The 13,702-nt window shown below is 42.7% G+C and overlaps 1 protein-coding gene and 1 long non-coding RNA gene across 3 annotated transcripts in view; one reads left to right on the top strand and one right to left on the bottom strand.

Moving 5' to 3' along the window:
* The window catches only part of Col4a4 (collagen type IV alpha 4 chain), a 42,254-nt gene that overhangs the window by 3,162 nt on the left and 25,390 nt on the right, over positions 1 to 13,702 (top strand). The window contains exons 2-3 of the mRNA NM_001008332.1: positions 10,428 to 10,584; positions 12,110 to 12,152. Coding sequence (NP_001008333.1) covers positions 10,538 to 10,584; positions 12,110 to 12,152 — 90 coding nt within the window. The 5' untranslated portion in view covers positions 10,428 to 10,537. The remainder of the gene's footprint in view (positions 1 to 10,427; positions 10,585 to 12,109; positions 12,153 to 13,702) is intronic.
* Positions 4,033 to 13,702, bottom strand: part of LOC120094721 (uncharacterized) — a 39,243-nt gene continuing 29,573 nt past the window's right edge. The window contains exon 3 of one of the 2 annotated variants that reach the window (XR_005489243.2): positions 4,033 to 9,151. This is a non-coding gene — a long non-coding RNA (uncharacterized LOC120094721). Of the gene's footprint in view, positions 9,152 to 11,673; positions 13,047 to 13,702 lie in introns of those variants that run through there. The other variant, XR_005489242.2, reaches the window with a different exon arrangement.

The following is a 13,702-nucleotide window of genomic DNA, read 5'->3' as shown; positions in this document are numbered from 1 at the left end:
CGTGAAGGAACACAAACCCTGACTAAGACAAAAAGGAAAGAAAAAAAGTGGTTCTTTTTGTCCAAGATTTTTTTTTTAACACTTGATACTAGATGGAGGTTTCGAATACAATTGTCAGTACTCTTGACAACTCTATATAATTATTTAATCTGCCTTTAACATTTTAACTAATACCATGTCTCTTCTGTTTTCATTTTAAAGATTTTAAAAAGATTTATTTCATCTGTGTAAATATTTTACCTGCAAGAGCACGTGCACATGTGCAGGTGCACATATCTGTATTCTGAAGCAAGAGGAAGAGGTCAGGTATCCTGCTCTATCTTGTGTAGCTGTGTTCCCTTAAGACAGGGTCTCTCACAGAACCAGGAGCAAAGCTGGAGGCCAGCAAGCCTCAGCAATTCTGTTTCTGATCTCTAGAGATCTCCGTTAAGGCTGCAGGTATATATATATAAATATATATATATATATATATATGTGTGTGTGTGTGTGTGTGTATGTGTGTGTGTATACATGTATATGTGTATGTGTATGTGTATGTGTATGTGTATGTGTATGTGTATGTGTATGTGTATGTATATGTATATGTATATGTATATGTATATGTATATGTATATGTATATGATGTATATGTCTGGCTTTTCCATCCATGCTAGGGATTTGAACTCAGGGCCTCATGCTTGTCCGCAATTTTTTCCCCTTACTAAACAATATCTCTTGCTCTGTTAGGTCACCCATGGAGCCTTCTCTAAGTTCTCCAACTCCCCTCTCAGTCACCACCTCTTCACCAGGACATCCTCTTCTCCTCACTTTCAGATTGCCGCTCTAGGTTCACCACTCCTGCACCGGTATCCACGTTTATTATCCATAGACTGTGGATGCCTTCTAGCTGGGTTCCTCTCTTGGAAGCCCTGTGAAATCGACCTCTGGTGCTGATACCAAAGCAGCCATTTAAAACTGCACACAGGGCGGCAGAGACGGCTCAGCTGGTTAAAATGCTTGCCATGTAAGCCCGGGAGTGGAATTTGAATTCTCCAGAGACTACTTAAAAGCCAGTGGGTGTGGCAGAACCCTTGGAGCAAGCAGGCTGGCTACAACCTCACCAAAACTGTGGGCTCTGGTTCAGCAAGCGATCCTACTCCCATATGTTGGGTAGAGACGATTGAGACCGGATATCAACCTTGGGGCTACAGAGGCACCCACAAGCACGCAAACGTGAATATACATGCACACTCATACACACACTTCATGCATGTAAAAGATTATAAAATATGAGCCATAGAAGAAGTAAAAGATTATAAAATATGAGCCATAGAAGACAGACAAACAGTAACCTATAGTTACTTCAATTCCTTTTTTTTCTCTATCATGTATAGCATGACTTAGTGCAAACAAGCCAAGTAGATACTCCTTGAGTTAATAACCATCGATATTTACATGGAATTTAAAGCATATGCAGATGATACCAGACATAAATGTCATCAGTGCCAACCTAATTTACAGAAAGTTACCTCATACTTTCATGGCCTATTATACTTAATTATTTTAATTTACACATCATTCTTCATTCTTGTTATATACAAACTAGATTTAATATTTTGCTTTTATTTATTTCTACTGTAAAAATGGGATATAGACTTCTTTTTGGCTTTATTGTCTAAGTTTTCCTAGGTTCTTTATTTCCGGAGCTCATAATAAGAGAGCAAGCTTACTTACTTTAATTATAACCATGGAGCCCTTTTCTGATGATAGTTTTAGCTGCTAATTATCTTGGCCCATGCTGTCCCCTGGTAGCCTTGTGCATACACAGAGCATCCCCTTGACTCTGCTGGGTGATGACAACTGTGTGTGATCCATACTGAAAGTGATGCTAAGATGCTCAGTGAACCATGGGAAATCCACGACTCTGAAGCCATTTTGTTGTTGTTGTTGTTGCTTACATTTATGTACTGGGGAGGGGGCATGCCACAGTGCCTGTCTGGAGCTCAAGAACAAGTTGCTAAATGTTCTCTTCTTCCACTCTGTGGGTTCCAGAGACTAAGCTCAGACCATCAGACTTAGTGGACAGCTCATTTCATCTACCCGGTGAGTCTTCTTCATCTCTGAAGCCCAGGTTTGAGGTACGCCCTTGAATCTCTTGTTACATCCCTGAGTGGCACAGCCATACAGTGTGGAGTGTTGTGCCAGGTCCTGTCTTTAAGGAAGAGATATGATTGGGGATTCCAGACCCCTAGGGATCAACTCCCACAGGAAGCCAGGCTGACCTAGAGGCTGGGCAGAAGGCAGGATATAGCCATGGGAAAGTCGATAGTGGAGTTCCTAGGAAAGAAAAGACCTCGTGGGAGCCCAGTCCCTCTTCTCCAACATAAAGCTTTCCTGCTGTCTCCCAGATGGACACTCTGCCCACCTCAGCATCTGCCTTACCTTAGAGTTCATTTGGAGACTTCTTATGAAATCTTTCTTTTTGCTTAAACACTTAAATATGGACGTCCCCTCTCTCTTCTTCGGAGAGAGAGCCCCTTTGACCTCCAGAACATGCAGATTTCTAGGCTTCCAAATGCAAAAGCCTGTACAGGAAGACCCTAGCTTTCTGAGATTCAGAGGGAACAGTGTGTTCTTGTGACCTTGAGCCACTCCATTTATCATTGATTTTCTGTGCTCCTGAAGTCTTTCTTCCCAGAGATCGACTTCCTGAAACACTTTCAGGGACCATATGAAGTCTGCACAGAGCACACAGGCCTAGAACTTACTGTACGTTTAGCCTCAGTCAGTCCCGATCATGTTATTTGTTTTTGTGGGGTAGATGGGAGTGACGATGGTGGAGAAATGGAAGAGGGGAAGGAAAGGTGGAGGGAGAAGAAGGATAAAGAGGAGAAAGTGGTGCAGCGAGTAAGAGAAGACAGGCGTGAGAGCAGTCTCACCCTGACCCTTACCAAGTCTTCTCTTTGTATTTTCAGGATGAGCTATTTCTGTAATATTTCAGCATGAGCTAACTCTGTAATCCTACCTAGAAGTATCCCACAGTATGCTTTCTTGTTCCACACTCACTGAAGAGTCACCCCTCTGAATGATTACCTTTCCTTGATGTTTGAAAAGTTCCTCACCCCCACCCGCAGCACAGACATACAGACTCAACTCTGTAGCAGATAGAGGCAGGAGGACCACATGATCTCAGGAGTTTGAGATCAACTTGGATATAATAACAATATCCCATCTCTTACCAACCAACCAACTAACTAGCCAACTAACTAACTAAATAAATAACTACCTAACTAACCAACCAGCTACCCAACTCCCCATTCTCCATCTAAAAGCAACTGTACCCCCAGATCTTCCTTTTCCTTAAATCCAATAATTTTTTATTCTGCCTCCACATTCTATTTTTATACCCAACATATTGGGAAGTTGTTTTTGTTTTGTGGTGGTGGTAGTGTGTGTGTGTGTGTGTGTGTGTGTGTGTGTGTGTGTGTGTGTGTGTTTTGTGGGTTTGTTTTGGTGGTGATAGATTGTGTGTGAGTGTGTGTGTGGAGTTGGTCTCTATTACAAATTAGGAAGGAAAGAAGGGAGTAAAGAAGGAAGGGATAAAGGAAGGGAAAGAGGAAGGAAGAGAGTGGGGGACAGTTACTGAATCAAGCACTGCCCAGGGCACTGACTGATTCAGACTCACTTTGAGCCCCTCAGATATCTGTATTCCACCCTGAGAAATCCTGAACCCAAGGGAATTACAGACTTGCACAGTAATACTATGAACATTTTAATTACATAACACATTGACCATCTGTAGTAATGAATATCTGAACCACAGCCTTTATACAGTCATCTCCTGACTAGGTGAGTGCACGATCGATCGGTAGGCTGGCCTGCAGGGAAGCAGACTTTCTCTACTCAGGAACCACAGAGGCTTTCCACTGCCCGGAGGGATAGCCCTGCCCAAGCAATCAGCTGATGTTATTGCCGGAAGCTCATTCCAAAGGCAGAGCTCAGAAGCCTAAAAGGTCCAGGGAGCTGAGATCAACATAGTGCCAGGGCCAGGGAGAAATAGACAAGGGAAAGCCGGAGTGTAGCACTTTCAGCAACACATCTGAGAGCATTAGGAACTAAGATGCCACCCTGAACTTCGAGGTAGGAAGCCAGTGTGACTTTGAAGGCTAGCCCTGCACTTTTATAGCACGTATCGTATTGTTTTTAGATGTGACATTATTGTGGTTACTGTCAAGTTTTCTGTTGATACTGGGAGGAGACCTCAGAAAGGAAGTGATAATAGAAACCCATGTTGCCAAACTAGTGGGTGAGCTGAGATAGGGAGCCCTTGGCTCTGGCTTACCAGACCCAACTTCCAGTGTCATTTGAGGACTGCAGCATTTATACACTCCAACCAGGTCTATGGGGTAGGAGAGGTGGGGTGGGCTGGCTCCAGGCCAGGGGCATTCTGTTCCAGCTGGAATGTAGATAGCTCTCAAGAATGTACTTGAGCACTTGTCAAGTTTTCCCCTCTCAGAGAACAAGAAGCTGCAGCCACATTCCGAGGGTCTTTGGACCACACAGATTCATGACCCGCATGAAAAATCTTGTGTGCAATGAGGTCAACTGTGATTTTTTTTTTTTGCTAAAGAACTCAAATAAACCTTTTCGTGTGTGTGTGTGTGTGTGTGTGTGTGTGTGTGTGTGTGTGTGTTTTCTTGGAGTAAAGTCAGCTTAAATAGATGAGATTAATGGGACTGGATGGAGCTCATTATACTAAGCAAAATAAGCCAGACAGGAACACTCATGCCATGCTCTACCACACTCGTGTACGGCATCTGAAAGAAGTGGATTTCACAGATGTTTGAGGCAGAAAGTGGGGGTCGGGAAAGTCGAGAGACAATGAGATGATGGAAAGAGGCTGGTCAGTGGGTGGTAGGTCCTAGGTGACAAGAGTGAGACGTTCTGAGTGACAGGAGAGAGCCATACCCTGTTTGTTTAGAAACACGACAATGCAGGCTGACAGGAGCCTGATCTAGTTGTCCCTGAGAGGCTCTGCCAGATTATGACAAATACAGAGGTGGATGCTCGCAGCCAACCACTGGACTGAGAATGGGGTTGCCAGTGGAGGAGTTAGAGAAAGGACTGAAGGAGCTGAAGGGGTTTGTGACCCCATAACAACAACAACAATATCAACCAATCAGACCCCCACAGAGCTCCCCAGGACTAAACCACCATCCCAAGAGTACATAGGGATGGTCCTATGGCTCCATCCACATATGTAGCAGAGGATGGCCTTGTCGGGCATCAATGGGAGGAGAGGCCCTTGGTCCTGCCAAGGCTCAATGCCCCAGTGTAGGGGAATGTGGGAGGGTGTGGGTTGGTGAGTGAGGGAGCACCCTTCTAGAAGCAGGGGGAGAGGGGGAATGGGATAGCAGGTTTCTGGAGGGGAAAGCAGGAAACATTTAAACATTTAAAATGTAAATAAAAAATCCAATAAAAGGAAAAAAAAGAAACATCACAACAATGCATTTTGCAGACCTTCAACATAAAGAAATGATATATGAGAACATATTTGAGGAGACTGAGATTTCCCCAATTTAAAATCACGCTGTGTGTGTGTGTGTGTGTGTGTGTGTGTGTGTGTGTGTGTGTGACATAGTTCCTCATTGACATACACTACTTTCATGTTTTCAATTCTATCGGTGAAGGTGAATCGGAATCTAAAAATTGTATTACATTTTGTTTATTTATTTATTTATTTATTTATTTATTTAGTGTGTGTGTGTGTGTGTGTGTGTGTGTGTGTGTGTGTGTGTGTGTGTGTGTGTAGAGGGGTGCCTTTGTATGTCTTTGGAGAGCAGAGAGCAGTTTTGGGAACTCAGTTCTCTCCTATCATGTTGTTTCTCAAATTGAATCCAGGCCATTAGGCTTGGCAGTAAATGCTATTAGCCACTGGACCATCTTATCAGCCTAAGTTGTTTTTTTTTTTTAATGAAAACAGGAACAAGTAATTAGCTTGTATATTGGAGAACAGTAAACTCTACCCATTAAGCCATCCATCCCTGACTATCTGTCTGTCTGTCATCTATCTACTTATCTATCTATCTATCTATCTATCTATCTATCTATCTATCTATCTAACATCTTGATATAGGTTTCATGTACCCCAGACTGGCTTTGAAATCACCATGCCATCAAAATGGACCTTGACCTTTTGGTCCCCCTGCCTCCACATACAGAGTTCTGGGATTACAGAAATGCACATCACATCCCACTTATGCCATGCTGGGGATTGAACTCAGAACTTTATGCAAGTGAGGCAAGCACTCTGGCAAGCGAACTGCATAGACCCCAGTCCTGTTTCACTTAATACTTAACAGGGGAGGTGTAGGTCCTTAAAGGAAGTTCTCCAGTGGACTGGGGTAAATAAGGCTTCCCTACACATAACTGGTAGCAGTTTCCTAATCTCTGAGAACCTTTTCTAAATTAAAAAAAAAATGTCTATGAGTGCTTGAAGGCATGTCTGTGCACAATGCATGCAGGGTCTGCGGTGGCCAGAGGAGACATCAGGTCCCCTGGTACTAAAGTTGCAGATGGTTATGAGTCATCTTGTGGCTTCTCAAAGTTGGTCTCCAATCCTCTGGAAGAGCATCCAGTGCTCTTAACCACTGGGCCACCTCTTCAGTGCCTCTCAAACCTCCTTTAAAGATAAAGGCGTAAGCATAGAAAATTCTAGTTTGGAAAAAGAAAGTTTACAAGATCGTTGTCTATACAATCAGGATGATTTATCATGGGAAAGAACATTCTGATAGTCGTGTAGTGTTGAAAGAACATGCACTCATTGAGTAAGTAGAAAAAATTTTCACAGAAAGCACAAAACCTGGGTGTTTAACAGAGCTCACAGATTTAGTGGCACCAGAGGAGGAAAAGACAGGAACTGCTGTAAGAATTTCATGAATAGAAAAGCCCAAGCTTCAGTCTCTTGTTTATCTGGTCCCAAACCTTGGCCACCTGCCCACAGTGATGAGAACACAGCAGGGTGTGTTTCAACACAAGAGCCTGCTGCAGAGAAACAAATTTCCCATGGTGGGACCCATGGAAATCTGGAAGATCTTGGATCTTGATCCCAAGCAAGATTGGAACATTTGGAAAACATCGAGCAGAGATGTGTGAACCATCCCAGGGGGGAACTGGAAACCAAGAATTCTCCTTTCGAAATAAATGAAGTCTGGTTAACAATCACAAGGAGTTAGAAGATAGCAAGGTGGCTTTTGCCAGTTACATGTGCTAGGAAGGACTTCTGTTTGTTTGCTGGGGGCAAGAGCCTGGAGATCTAAGAGAGGTCTCCCGTGAGCCAATGCTTGAAGCACTGCAGTGCTGGGATGCGTCCCCTCTCTTGGAGGGGGAGGGAGTTTCTGATGAGCATGAACTAACCTTAGAACCCACAGGAAGGAGAGGGCTCCCAGTGACTTGGTCTGCACAGATCCATTCGTTCAACCCTAGAAACCACAGGAAGGAGTGGGGCGGCTTCTGTTCTGTCAGGAGATGAACTCGCTGCTTTTTTTCTCTCTGACAGTTCTTTGTGTGACAAAGTACATTTGTTTTCCTCTGAATTCAAGGTTTCTCTTCACCTGAGCATCTCTTGATGCATCTTTCTTCCCCCATGACTTTTCATCTCAGTGTGTTTTTTTCTGCTCTCCAGAGAGTCTCTCTTTGTACTATTCTGAGCTCAGAGTCCGAGTTCTTTGTCATAGAGACATGCTTTCAGTTGGGTTGCCTTGAATCCAGGACTCTTTCCATGTCACTGAGAAGATGGGATCAGATGATAGAAAACTTGGCCATACCCTCATGGGGCTCAAGGAGAGACCCTGATGCCACCATGGAGAGTGTTCCTTTTATCAGCCGACAGTGGCAGAGCACTTCCTTCTGAAGCCACGTAACTTCAGCAGAATTTGCCTATGTAGAAGATCATCTAATGTTATTTGCCTTTATTGTAGTGTCTTAGCACTTTAGGCTACTCAAGTGATGTTTGTAGCAGTGATACACTCAAACAGAAACATACTGTCTCTCTAATACCACACAACGTCAGGCATTGAGGTAAGATGTTAAGTTAGAGGGCGGTTGTTGTGAGAGATAGTGTAAATTTTTATGTACTTGGAAACTGGACCAAAGCAAACACTTTAATGTGCTTAACACTGGACCATTGCAAAAGAGAAATTCCTCATAGATTGCACATAACATCCTCCTCTCTAAAACTTTTCTTCTGCCCATCCTTCCTTCTCAGCCAATGATAGGCCTCGTTCTATCTTGTACCTGCCTTCACCTGCATAATGACATCATTCTACAGGTTTTATTTGAGGAATTGTCTAGATCTTGTTATCTTGTATACATGTCTAGGGAGGTTATCTTGATTATTAATTGATGTGGGAAGACTCAGCCCCCTGTGGGCTACACCATTCCCTACACAGAGAATCGTGAACTGTATAAGACAAGGAGAAGCTCAAAGGGAGCAGGAAACATAAATGCGTTCATTCTCTTTACTCTTGACTGCAGATGTGATGTGACCAGTTGTCCTGCTTCTGTGACTTCTCTGTAGTGATGAATCATAATCTGGAATTGTAAGCTTAATAAGCCCTTCCCCTAAAGTTATTTTTTTCAAGATACTTTGTCACAACAACAAGAATGAAACTAGGTTACTCTGGTCCCCAGAGCATCCCAGCTATCCCTAGGGCTCTCCAGTCAGTCAAGGCTACTTGGTGAACTCCAGGCAAATGCTAGACCCTTTTTTCAAGGAGTGAGGTACATGGCACATGGGGAACAACACGAGTTTGACCTATAACCTTCACATACACACATATGCAGCTGCACACACAAACAGTAGAGTACATATGAGATGAACATTATGTAAATACTATTTCATAAGAAACACTGAGCATTATAAATTTCTGTTAATGAGTATTTGTACGATGCTTTTAGCTGTCAGTGGGGTGTTGAGACACACTGGGTATTTCTAAAATGATGCTGATACAGTTTTATTTTGACGTCTCCAAAAATCATCCATCCAAGTGTATTGAGAAACTCCAGATGTTCATTAGGATAGTAGTCAAACTCCAGATGTTAGCACAGTAGTCAGGCATCCTTCTTCCGCAGCGTGGCAGCACTCCTCTGTGAAAACTTCTTCACAGAATGCCTACATGAGTATGGAGGTAAATTGCACGAATTATTTTCAAAATATACATATCTCCAATTTTCCATAATTTTGGGCAATTTCTCACTTGTTTACAATATTGAGTAAAATTTAAGTGATTCAAAGAAATTTGCATTTTCTTTCCAAAATAATAATTCGTTTTATTGAGGCCCATTTCTAGAATGAAACTTTTTAATGAAAAAGCTACTTAAAGTGGTCAATTCGGGGATAGAAAAGAAATCAGTGTGTTCTCCATAATTGTATTTTTCTGTCCTCGGTTTTGAAAGAACTCAGAAGGTGGTCCCACCACTCATCAGAAAACATGGTGTTGAATTCATCTGCCCAGCTTTCACACAGAAATTTAAAAATAGCTTGTGATACACGACTGGTTTCTTTCTCCTTAGTAGTCCCTGTAAGGACAGGGGCCCAGAAGAAACAAATTTTTAAAATTGAGACATCTCCATTCTTTATGCCAAAGAGATTTTAGATCAAAGTAAAGAGTTCTTCCAGTCAAGTTTAAAAATAAATTTTCTCTTGTTTACAAATAAAATTTAAAAAGCAAAACTCACCATTTTAACTCTCCTGAAGTTTGTAAATGAGAAGTCCCAGATGCAATCATGACGCACACCATGTCTACTCTAATTCCAGAACATTGCATCATCCCCAAAATAACTCTGTACTTCCCCATTTCCATTTGAGAATATTCCAATTTTTGTTTTATTTCTTTTTACCTTTTATAGTTTACTTACAAGGGCAGAAGAGTTGGATCAGTGGTTAAGACCACTAGCTACTCTTTCAGAGGACCTGGGTTCAATACCCAGAACCCACAAGATGGCAGACAACTGTTTTTCACTCCAGTCCCAGGGGATCTGCCTCCCTCTTCTGGCCTCCCTGGGCACTGCATGCATATGCACAGACATAAAAATAAAGGAAAAACCTTTCCTAAGATAGCCTACAGCGTCACGGGTTTCTTTACAGCATTTTACGCATGCCCCATCCTTGCCCCTCACTACACCCTGTTCTTCCTTTCGATGTCCCTGTCCCTTCCCACCATACCCTCTTGCCCTTGGTAGGATTTTTTTCATTTCTAAGGATGTTTATTCAGCATAACAAGTACCAAGAAAAGATTGCTATGTTAAAAGCCATTTGGGGTTGTTTGGAAAGTGTTTCCATCACAGACATAATAACAGAAGCCATTATTCTCAATTTTATGGCATATTGCTGTTGTAAAAGCCATAAGTATGACTTTCATATTTCACACATGCACATTGTAACACAGGGCACTGACTCCCAACTGTCCATGAGAATCTTCTGGGAGAGAGGAGAAGGCCGGAGGAGTATTTTGGGCACAGAGGTCATCCCTTGAAGGCACTAGTGCTCAAGGTCTTCATGAGGTGCTTTTTCAGATGGACCGAGTCCTACGGCACAGGCCCCTGGTGAGTGTCCTTGGTGTGTGTGTCTTTCGGGAAGGCGGGTCTACGTGCGGCCATATAGGACCCATCCTGACTGTTAAATACCAACATCTTTCCCATAATGCACTCACATCATGACCAAATGTGAAGCTGTTCTATACAAATAACAGCACTCCTCCCCTCTCCCCATCCCATTCCTGCTATCTTAATTACTAGATTTGAATAGCAAAAGTATTAAATGCCCAGAATTGGGGGTTCCTGAAACTAGGGGAGTGAGATCAAAGTACTTTCACAAAATGCAAAGGGCAGATCAATGACCTCGCAGATGTCTACATCTGAATCTTTGTTACTATGTTATTTACATGAGAGAAAGAATTTACAGTTGCAAATAGAATTCAGGGTGTCAATCAGGTGATCTTGAGACAGGAGGTGGGGATCTTGGACTATCTGGGTAATCCACTGTCATCACAGCTATTCTTAAACATGAAAGAGGGGAGGAAGGAAGGCAGCATTAGTGAAGGAGATGTCACTAAAGAAGCAGAACCCAGAGAGCACTAGTTTTGAAGGAAGAAGAGACTGTGAGGCAAGGAACATGGGCAATTCTAGAATCGGGGAAAGGCAAGAATCAGACTCTGTGTTCAGGAACACAGCCCCCAAATACCTTGGTGTCAACCAGTAACCTCCCCCAGCTTCTGGTCTCTTGATCAGGGTGATGATCCTTTGTCACTGTCTATGCTAATTCTATTTCTCCAAGAGAAAGGAGTACAGTGTAAAGAAAGAAGGCTCACTTAGCACACGATTCCAAAGGGGAAAAGGCTGTACGTAAAACCAAGTCCAAGGCCTAGCTCTCATTCTCCCAACACTGAGTGTGGGGATAAGGCATAGGGATATATGACCAGGAGCACCAACTCACCACTAAGGCTCAAGAACCAGATGAGATGATGTGCACTGAAGACCTTTGATGGAGAGAAGCACCAGCAACCGTTTGCTGGGCCTTTTTTGATTGCACCCCTACTCTGTTGAAATTTGTTTACAATAATGGCAAAGCCCTAGGTAGAGTCAGGCTGTGGGCCACCTCGCTCTTCCCTAATGATTCCATATTATTCCCCCTCACCCTCATCCATTCCTCTCATTCATTCAGCTTTCCAGCTAACACTCCTTCTTGCATTGGTTCCATTAAGTGACACCCTGGATGCCACTTGGCTCAGATGTGTCCCTGACCATAACTGCCCCACCCCCTTGTTTTCATGGAGAGTCATTTCTTCTCTCGTCACTCACCTGTCCATTCAAGCCTCAATCTCACCCTTAGTGCCCCTAAAGTTTCCTGTATCATGGCCTCCAGTATGCCCACACAGAAGGCCTTCAATATACCTTCTTCGACTGATAGAAGAGAGGCAACAGTGGCAGCCATAGAGAGAACATGATATTGACTGTAACGGGTGTTAACCATCAGAATCAAGAGTCAGCCTTCTGGTATTAGTACTGTTACTCTGTTTAGGTTGTCCCCCATGAAAGCAAACACTTAGCCTATATTTTTGCTTTTCCATAGGTCACTGATATTTATCCTCTTTACCATACAATATGAATATGGGGTAAGTATATTAATTCATTCTGTACATGGAAAATTCACGTTGTTGTACATATAATTTATTGAAGTTGTCTGTGTGTTTAAATGTTTAAATGTTATTCTCTGGGGTTCAGCCTTTGTGTCCTCAAATAAAACACAATCTGAGCCACTTTGATATCCTTGCAGTCAAAGCTGCTTAGAGAGCTGCCTGGGTGTTGGAGAGGTCTTTATCTTATAAGAACCACAGCCCTTCCCTAAATTCTTTTTATTTGGAACAGAAAAGAAGTAGTTGAGATATTTCAAGATGAAACTAAGAAATGTAAGACTCAATCTGGACGCTTTTTAGCTCTAGAGAAATCTCAGCCTGTAACAAACCTTCTTTCTCCTGCTCTCTCAAGGAAGAATCTAAGTTATGAACCCAGCCTCAAAAGTTTTAAAGGTGTCCTGTTAAGGGGCTGCCTGCCATTCCGGGCTGAAGACTACTGGAATGACTGAGATCCACCCAATCCAAGTCCCTTGATTGTCAGAGACCTTTGGAAAGTAACTGCAAATGATCTCTACTCCCTCTTACTACCTGGGTCAAGGATGGGAAGCCCTTGCTTCTTGGCTTCCTCAAGTCCCTTATTCTTTAACTCAGCTAAGAATCAGTGTCTGTTAAGCAGGGAGAATAAGACTTGCCAATTTTAGTCCACATGCATTAGAGAACGCCCCTCCCCATGATGCTCCTTTGAGAGAGTTTTTCTAGTCACTCTTACCTGATTTTGCCAAGCTTGGTTTTCATATAATATTCATCTACTTTTTCTATTATAAAAGTCTGCATCCTCCTGAAATTCACTCCCCCTCTTCTTTACATCCATGTGGGCAATCATGATTCCCGAACTGAAGACAAGTCAATCATGGGTGCACCCATCAGCTTGTGCTGCAGAGAGATTTCAGAGTCTTCATACAGGGAGTAGCCATATGATAACTGGGGTTTAAGACAGAGGTGTGAATAGAAACAGTACCTATAGAAGGCATCCTGCATTATCTACCAAGATTTTAAAAGTACGATCCCTTTGGAATGCATTTTTTAAAAGAAATTGGTCACATGTTTTCCTTCTGGCCCGAGCAAAGACTAACCACAGGGCGGTGCTCAGCAGCCAAGAAAGGGAATAACCTAAGTGTTCCTCAGAAGGGAGTGGACGCACCAGCTCTGATATTGTGTGAACCGGACAGCTGTGCGAAGTGTGCCAGAGTAAATGTGAACACAGTGATTAGGTGGAAATGGCCAGGTAGTAGGAGGCATGACACCTGAGTATCAATGAAACAACCAAATCACCAACAGTGTGGGTTGCATGTGGTAAATGTATTTACATTAATAGTTAGATATCAATCTAAAGAGTTGGGGCCTCTCACAGCCAGGACAAAAAGAGAAAGTGACTGCTATTCCTCTTTTATACAAATCGATGTTTTGGTTGCGTATCTGTATTATTCAGTTTTGTATCTGGAGACAGATACATGACAGAGTTAACTTTATAGGAGTTCATGTTTTACCTTCTTTAACTTTCTATGCAGTAAGCATGTGTCTTATGACAT

Source organism: Rattus norvegicus, chromosome 9 (genome assembly GCF_036323735.1).
Source record: "Rattus norvegicus strain BN/NHsdMcwi chromosome 9, GRCr8, whole genome shotgun sequence".
Taxonomy (NCBI): domain Eukaryota; kingdom Metazoa; phylum Chordata; class Mammalia; order Rodentia; family Muridae; genus Rattus; species Rattus norvegicus.
This window is presented reverse-complemented; position numbering and strand designations above follow the sequence as displayed.